Below are 9,609 nucleotides of genomic sequence, written 5' to 3'. Positions count from 1 at the left end.
ATGTACGTACATACATACATGAGTGGCTGTGTGGTAAGAAGCTTGCTTCTCAACCACATGGTTCCGGGTTCAGTGCCACTGCGAGGTATCTTGGGCAAGTATCATCTACTATAGCCTCAGGCCGACCAAAGCCTTGTGAGTGAATTTGGTAAACGGAAACTGAAAGGAGCCTGTCATATATATATATGTGTGTGTGTGTGTGTTTGTCCCCCCACCCCCATCGCTTGACAACTGATGTTGGTGCGTTTACGTTCCCGTAACTTAACTGGTCGGCAAAAGAGTCTGATAGAATAAGTACTAGGCTTCCAAAGAATAAGTCCCGGGGTCTATTTGTTCGACTAAAGGCGGTGCTCTAGCATGGCCGCAGTTAAATGACTGAAACAAGTAAAAAAATACTATCGGTTGTTATTATATCGCTGGTCACAGTGCACTTCCCCATGTTATTTTAGCTTTCGAAAATAATAAATTGGTAAAGCATTCCGTCCAGTATATTGTATTTGTGTTTGAAAAGGAAGGCTTTGTCACGCTGATTCTGTCAGGGAATTACGTTGACGATACACATGTCCGTGGAATACTCAGCCAGCTACATATTAATTCAGGAGCAGGTAATTCAGTTGGTCAAATAAACGAATCCCCATTGTCGAACGACGAGGATCCATCATATCACCCCATTGACATACACATCCATATTATATATTTTATTATATACACGTACAGCCGCGCGCATGTATTATATATATATATATATATATATATATATATATATATATATATATATATATATATATATATATATAAATGAGCAGAAATATGTTATGAATATAAATAAATGGTGGTATATAGCTTTACCTTAACATATATGTCTTTTAGATAGGATATGAAGGTATATTCTGAGAAAGATGTCTCTTAATTTGGCCATGTTTTTTTTTCATTCCTCCGAAACAAACCTGCTTCGTTCTACATTGTTGTGTGTGTGTGTATATATGTGTTTATGTGTGAGTTTATGCTCGAATAATATGTATGTGTGTGCTTATATGCTTCTTGTTCGGTAACATTGTGTATGTTTTGTAGTCATGCATAATACATGTGGCTTTATGCGTGAGTTTATGTATGTGTCACACGCACGTGTCGATGTATATATTTGTTTATAACTGCTAGTGTATGCGTGTGTGTGTTCGTGTACTCGAGTATATGTGTGTATGTCTCGGTGCTTCACTGTTGTATATGTGTGTGTGCCTGAGTGTCATTCTGCCTGTATGTCCGTGTTACGCTTCCTTCGTCAAGCTGGATCGGGGCATCCTTTACCAAAAACAAAACTGTTCCTTGAAGATATGTGTGTATATATCTGTATATATCTATGTATATATTTGAATTTATAGCTTATTTTATATATATATACATGTCTACCGCATATTAATATACATTCTGTATAGAATGTATGCTTGCATTGATGTCTGTGTGTATATATATGTACATGTATGTATTGTATATCTGTATTATGTATATCTATCCATTTATCTCTGTCTCTTCACTTATCTATCTATTTATCACTTATATATACTCATACTAATGTGTTTATGTTGAATATATGACTGCATTGAAGTAAATGTGCGTGCATGTATGTGTGTGTGTATATATATATATACATATATATATACATACATACAGACACATGCGCGCGCGTATGTAACAATTTTGATGGCCTAAAAGAGGAAGAACACGGGAAAAAGGTATGCGTGTATGTATGTAAGCATGTCTCTATAAGTGCATATGTATATACCTTTGCGTATACATATATCTTAGCTATATAATCGTTAAGCTACATTTCCCATCGATGGATTCGATGTAGAAACGTTTGGTTTTACTACAGAACACTTCCTCGGGATGTTTGTCATAAAATCATTTCTATAATTGCCCTTACATGTAAGCCGTGTCTTCATTGCTCGTCTCACACACACACACACACACACACACGTGTATATAAATATGTACATATATAGGTATGCAAATGTTATTTCATGTTCATACCTATTCGATTTGTCACAAACATACATTCACACACATATATATATATGCATTATACTCATCTATAATACGTACAAACATATATAAGCATATATTTGCACGTATGTATGTATTTCTTTAGTTCGTTTGTTCTCGGTTCTAATATATATAAGCATATATATATATATATATATATATATATATATATATATCAACCTGTAAGTGGATAACTAAGTTTGTGTGTGATACTGGCACATTTTACGGTAAAACCTTTCTGTCAGACATGTACATCGGGCACCTGGCTGTCATACCGACCCGAACCTTTCACGCACTGTTTCGCTCAAAATACATCCTCGGACGTACATTAATTAGACCTACATAGGCACCTTCATCCTACCATCACTCTACGTCTTCCTAGTTTCTATAATAATAATAATGATAATCCTTTCTAGTATAGGCACAAGACCTGAAATTTGGGTGGCAGGCGAGGGCCTTGTCGGTTACATCAGCTCCAGAATTTAGACTATTACTTATTTTATCGATTTTCGAAAGGATGAAAGGTAAAGTCGACCTCAATGGCATTTGAACTCAGACTGTAAAGACGGATGAAATGCCGCTAAACATTTTCTCCGCCGTGCCAACGATTCTGTCAGCCTCGCCACCTAATGATGATAATAATAATAGTCGTCCATCTTTGTGTTCTGAGCTCAAATTATGCCGAGGTCGACTTTCGAGGTCGACAAAATAAATACCAGTTGAGCTGGCCTTGGGACGAAATTTGGGACTAACTTTTAATCAGTTGTTGTTTAACCCCAGGTCAGCTCTAACTGAGCTAGCAAATTTATTTATTTTAAAAGTATTCCAACCGTGACCATCCTATAACGTATAGAATAACATTATACAATGTGTCTTAATAAATTACCAAACAATTGGGTGTGGTTTGAGGGAGTTGTATTATTATTTCTAGCAGGTTGAGTCACTGTATAGAGGTTCACTGTTGGCTCGAGACGGGAGAGTCTTTAATGTTGTCACTGGCCGTGCTGAAAACAACAGCTAAATCCCTCTCAAAACCACACACTATAGTGTTAAAAGGAAAGATACTGAATAATGTATTCTGAGTACATCATTGTTAACATATTAGTGTTGTTATTTAGCCTCAGATAAGTCCTTAACCAGTTGAACTCTGACAATAGCCGTTCCAGTCGTAACCATCCAACTTTTTATTCAGACATAATGCTATATATGACATTGTTCACAGAGTCCCATCTTGTTTTTGTTAACCCCGGGTCAGCCTATATTCATACCCAAAAGGTTTTCGTTCTAGTCATGAATACACCGTCTCTTATTCAGACACAATGTATCTAGGATTATATTATCTAACGTGTTTTCCTTGCTGTTTAGCCTCAAGTCCGCGCTGGATCCAACAGATCTGAGGGTGAAAAACATGTCTCTCTCTGTCTATATTATCTAAGATAATTTAGGTGCGATTTGAAATAGATGTGGTTAGAGTTTCCAGCATGTCGAACAACTACGTAGAAAGTACAAATAACTCTGGTAGTTTTTAATGTACTTTCAGAAGTTTATTTGTTGCCGACGATGATGGTGAAGAAAAAAAAAATGAAAGAGTTGGTTGAAACGACAATGATGCTGTCTGGTTAGGGTCGTGTTTCTCAGGCTTGCGAAACACATAAATAACCTAGGTTTTCCTTTAAACATTAGAAAAATCATACGTATGTTGTTGTTATACCTTTTAAGACATCTTAATTAATACCCCGTTTCCTAATTAAGAGTTAATTGGGAGAAGTCGAACTGTTGTTAATGACCGGATGTTGGCAAATGATTGCAACGTTCCTTCTTAGTATTAATTGTGGTAGATAAATAATTAATATATACACGTATATATAACTATTCACATACACATATATAACCGTACATGAACTCGTACCTTTATAGTTATTTATATAATCTGATTTATTGATGCTTATCGCTCCTTTTTGTTTTTGTGGATCTATTAAAAATGTGATCAGGTGTCGCGCCACCAAATACATAAATTTATATCAGTATTTAAAGGAAAATAAAATTAAATATAAATAAACTTCTATCTTTAAAAGAAAAATCATTTTAGTTTTATTTTAACCGAAAAATCAAATTATCTTAGAAAAGCAAAAAGAAAACGAAGATAAACCAGTTCAGATAAAAGTCCTGGGGGCATACCTACACAATTGTGCCCTCCCCACTGTGTTTCCTCATAACTTCCAGAAAAATGGATATTTTGTGATGAAATTTTCTTCAAATACGCTTCAGAAGGTGCAGATTCCGATTATATCGGAATTTGTTGTGAAAAGTTTTATCCAAGGGTTGGGAGAGGAGTTTTGGAAAATTCACACGAGTCGGCTTTACTTCCTTATAACTTTCAGCAAAATGGGTATTTTTTAACGAAATTTTCTTCAAATACCTTTCAGATGGTTTTAATTTTATCGGAATTTAATGTGAAAAATAAAGTTGTTTGGTACCGACATACGTCACAATTTTTTTTCGAAATTTCACGTTCCATTTTATGAATATATGTGATGTCGGTCAGTATGTATGTGTGCAAACGCACCACTTTTTATTTTTCATATTAAACATAGATATAATCACAATCTACACATTCTGAAAGGTATTTGAAGAACGTTGCATTAAAAAATATCCATTTTTCTAAAAATTATGTGGAAACAAAGTTGACACGTGTACATTTTCCGAAACGCTTCTCTCCAGCCTTGGAAAAAAGAATTTCACATTAAAATCTTATAATCATAATCTGCACAATCTGAAGTGTATTTGTAGAAAATTTCATTGAAAAATATCAATTTTTCTGAAAGTTAAAAAGAAACAAGGTCGGTGGGGCACATTTGTGTAGGTATGTCAGTTTGGGTACCAATTGAAAGCTCCACATACTGGATGCTAGCAAGTGTATGGGGTCATTAGGAGAGAATGTATGCCATTTCGAGGCCTACCCCTTGACAGCATCATTGCACACCAGCTCCCTCCCTCCCTGAAATGAAGCCCTGCTTGCTAGATCAACTGGTTATAAGATTTTGCTCAATATTCTTCTAGCCATTGCTCATCGTCTCTTTTTAACCCAATCCAGTGGTTAGCTTTCTCCACTGTAGTTTGGATATCACTCACGGTGGTATTTACCTTACGATGAGTTAGGCCTAACAATAAAAACAGTCACCTCACACTGTGTCCAACGAATCCTCTACAACTGACTTTGATTGGAAAATGCTCTGCTTTCCAGCCTGCCTTCACATTCGTTGAGAAGGTCTTCATAACGGTCAATCTTTCGAGCCCAAGTGCTGTCCATGTTATCTTCACGAGGAACTGTTAACTCCACTGGATTTACCAATTTCTTTCATACCATATGATGATATCCAGTTTCTTCATAACTGGAATGGGAAAGAATCCTTGGCACCCTCCTCCCAATAGCCAATAAATTGCAGATAAATTTTAACAGCAAAATCTCATATGGACCCCAGTTCAGAATCATTGATCTCAAACCAAAAATATATATTTCTGCTACTTGATTCTATATGAAGATCATTTAAGAGTCATATTTCTTGAAACATTACTCTTATATCTGGGATAATGCTGTTGTTGCTGTTGCGGTCACAAACATTGGAGACCACATCCAACAGAAAGCCATCTGACTAGCATTAACTCATTCAGCAACACACTACACCTTGTAGACCTCACTCATGTGTCTTGTCCTTTCACTCTGTCTCTATTTTTTTTGTTGTATACATGATCCCTTGTTATCTAGCAGTGGCAAGTTACAAACCACATCCAGCCAGGAGGTGGTGTGCAACTTAATCTATTATTTAATTGGTAACGAATATTACCAATTTGTGTTAATGCTACTTCTGTCACTATCAATTATTTTTTTATAAACCCACTGGCCTGAGCAGACACTCTGTGTATACTATTAGTGGAGGAATCACTGCTGTTTCCAACCCTTTGAGCATCTACCATTGACAAGTCCAAGGAAGGCCAAAATCTCATGATCTCGTACTTCCAGCAGTGGTGATGGCAGTTGATGATCTCCTGCTAGTTCTTATATGCACTACAAGTCTACATGAGAAGTTATTTCGTGGTAACTATTGCAGTATTCTGTGTTCTAACACAGCATTACCCTTTTGTATTAACGCTGGTTCCACTGGATGGGTAATGTCAGGGTGCATGCATGACAGAGCGTAAATAATTTAAGAGGAAAACAGGGTGTAAGAGGCATTGGATGTTGTGTGCAAGAGAGGAGACTGCGCTGGTTTGGTCATGTGATGTATATGGATGAGGACAGCTGCATAAAGAAGTGCCAAGCTCGAATTGTGGAGGATATCTGTGGAAGGGGTAAACCTAGGAAGATATGGGGTGAAGTTGTGAGAAAGGATCTTCAGATGTTGTGCTTCAGTGAGGAAATGACGAGAGACTGAGAGATGTGGCGATTTGCTGTACTTGATAAGACATGTCAAGTGAAGTAAAATTGCTGTCTTCCAGTAAATCAGTAAATTATAAAATAATGTTTTTGTTGTTATTGTTGTTTTTGTTGTTATTGTTTAACTAATACTAAATTGATTTATCATTTCAGATAGAGAGCTACAGTGAGAGTCTTCTTTACAGTCTGATGACACCATCAAGAATTTAAATATAAAACAAACAAAATATCCTCAAAGACGAGGCAAAAATCTTCTGTGTCTTGTTAACCATACAAATGGAAAATTAAAAAAAAAATAAAATAAAAATAGTCAAGACAAAAAGGAGAGAAAAAAATTAATTGAAATAAAAACAAATCAAAAAAAAAAAGGGGCATTTGCTTTTAACAAATCCTTTGAATTCTGCGAGGGTGGACTAAAGTGCTTTCGGTAATTCTTGTGATTTTCACATTCTTCTGCACCGACCCAATGTTATTGGTGAGGAAACATTAATCATTTTCATATGGATGGGTATGCTTCACAAAGCCCTGTTGATGGTCCTCCAGGGGTTGATAGGCTCAACCAACACAGACAATATGATAACAGGGTGCCAGCATTGCAAGGGCCATATATGGAGAAAAAGGTAATTCTTAAGTTTGGTTATTATTAGTTTATTTTCTTTCATTAGTTTTTCGATGAAGGTGGTCAGCTGACAGAGTTGTATAATGGGTCGGACAGAATGCTTAGCAGCATTTCTTCTGACTCCGTACATTCTGAGTTCAAATTCTGCCAAAGACAACTTTACTTTTCATTCTTTCAGGGTTGATAAAATAAGAACCAAGGGATATACTATCCTACTACTACTACTACTACTACTACTACTACTACTACTACTACTACTACTGTTTTTCCAACTGGTTGACAGGAGCTTTCAAGTGCAACGCAACTTCCTATTCTAATAACAAACTCACAGCTTTCTTCTAAGTGAGTTACTTTCAGCCCAGGAGGGTATTAATGGATTAGAATCAGCCGTCTGAAAGGCTAGAGTCATCTCCCTTGTTGACGAAAGTCGATATCGGCCGAGTTTGCCACTGATCTTGAATCTGACCTGTTTTGTTTCCCCCCATTTAGACCCCTGCTTATTTTTCGTCTCTGCCTCCAGCTATTTCTAGAGTCTCCTCCCTTCCACCTGCCTCGTGGCCCCAGGGCAGGGCCTGACATGTGTCCAAGATAAAGCCTTCCTCTCCCATCTCTTGTTGGTTTTGAATTGCCTCAGTGCTTCTGTAACCTTGCCTTTTTTGTTTTCTAGGTAGGGATGTTGGCCCTACACAAAACCATTTTCATCTCTGAGAAGATGTGGTCCTTATTAATCTGGCCCCTATCCTTTGATCTGAAACTTAGCCTTTCATATATTCAGGGGTCAATTGAAAAGTCACAATCTAAGGCAGGGAATTAATAGAAATCTTTGGGCATCAGACGAGATGTTTTGCAATATCTGTCCGAGCAGTCTGTGTCCTGACATCAATGTCTGTGACGATATAAAATGCCAAACAGTATTGGTTCTGGCTTTCTCTTGGACATCATTAGTGGGGGGGGGATAGAGAGGGGAGAGTGGAGACTTGTATGATTGGGCAACTGTTGGTCTTCCACAAAAAACCTTGACCAGGCCTGTTCCTTAGAGAAGCACTTTCCAGGTGCAGAAATCCGTGGTTGGCCATGACTGGAGGAGGCTCTAAGGGCTGTCATCATCATTGGTGTCAGCACAGGCAACAGAATCATCATTTAATGTTTGATCTCCATGCAGGACATCCACCACAAATCTAGTCCACCACCACCACCAACAACAACAACATTCCAACTACCAACATGTCCCACTACCTCCACCACCACAACCACCACAACCAATACTGCCACTGCAGTTATTGCCACCACTACCACTGCTGTTGCTACACTCACCAGCACTGCCACCTACCACTGCCACCACTGACGTTTCTTCCACTGTCACCACCACAACCAACCCCACTGGTGCTGTAGCCACTACCACCAGCACCTTTGCCGTTGTTGTCACCATTCACCACCACCACTACTGCTTCTGCTGCTGTCATCACCACCACCACCGCCACTACTTCTGCTGCTGTCATCACCACCACCACCACCACCACTACTTCTGCTGCTGTCATCACCACCACCACCACCACCAGCATCACTATCACCACTGCCACCTCCATCTTCACCACCATAAACCCACCACTGATTCTCCCACCCCCATCAGCACACTCATATCATTACTAACACTGCAAGTTTCTCCATCATCACACCACCACCCGTCACTCCTCCCCTCACACCACCCGTTACTCCTCCCCTCACACCACTACATCCACCAACATCGTCACCACCTTCATTAATCATATTAAAATCTAATATTTGACAAAGTACAGAAAATCGACTAAGACCTTCAAGGCAGTGCCCCAGCATGGCCGCGGTCAACACGGGTATTTCAATCTTATTGTATACCAGTGCTCCGCAACCGGTCTGCCGCGACACACTGGTGTGTCACGAGACGATGCTAGGTGTGCCGCAGTGTAACCTGAATATAATTCTCCCCCCACCCCTCCATACTTTTAGTTATATTTTTAGTTCAGGTGTGCCGCCGAATTTTGAAAAGACCATAACTGTGTCGCGAGTGAAAAAATTTTGTGGAACCCTGTTGTATACACATTGTTGGCATCTTCGGCATGCCACACCAAGGGAGATTACTCACAACGTATCGGAGTTACCTCCTTTAGTTTCCATTTCTGCATTTATATTATGGATGAGAGGGTATATACGTCTGTCACTGGCTAATACAATCTATTTTTTAAACTTCGGTCGTTCGTCTGCGGCTTTAGTTGGGCACCGCCTCAACGGCTTTTGTCGAACAGATCGTCTTCATTACTTATTTTAAGTTTAGTGCTTTTTTTCATCAGTCTCTTTTTCCGAACAACTAGTTTGTAAACGTAAACAGTAAATAAACCAACACCGGCTATAATGCAGTGGTGAGGGACAAACATAACACAGCCACACACATATATGCATACATATATACATGCATGCATACATACATACATGCATGCATGTGTGTGTGTCTGTGTGTATATATATATATATATATATATAT

At 38.4% G+C, this 9,609-nt stretch overlaps 1 protein-coding gene across 6 annotated transcripts in view; it reads left to right on the top strand.

Annotated features, from left to right (window-relative positions):
• Window positions 1-9,609, top strand: part of LOC106870514 (RNA-binding motif, single-stranded-interacting protein 2) — a 158,947-nt gene that overhangs the window by 5,340 nt on the left and 143,998 nt on the right. For 4 of the 6 annotated variants that reach the window (XM_052977257.1, XM_052977258.1, XM_014916630.2 and 1 more), the window contains exon 2: window positions 6,629-7,095. In XM_052977257.1, the coding sequence (XP_052833217.1) occupies window positions 6,976-7,095 (120 nt within the window). In that variant the 5' untranslated portion in view covers window positions 6,629-6,975. Of the gene's footprint in view, window positions 1-1,088; window positions 1,334-6,628; window positions 7,096-9,609 lie in introns of those variants that run through there. The other 2 variants (XM_052977254.1, XM_052977253.1) reach the window with 2 other exon arrangements.

The sequence above is a fragment of the Octopus bimaculoides genome, chromosome 27, assembly GCF_001194135.2.
Source record: "Octopus bimaculoides isolate UCB-OBI-ISO-001 chromosome 27, ASM119413v2, whole genome shotgun sequence".
Taxonomy (NCBI): domain Eukaryota; kingdom Metazoa; phylum Mollusca; class Cephalopoda; order Octopoda; family Octopodidae; genus Octopus; species Octopus bimaculoides.
The sequence above is the reverse complement of the archived record's forward strand: the minus strand, read 5'-3'. Positions and strand labels throughout refer to the sequence as shown.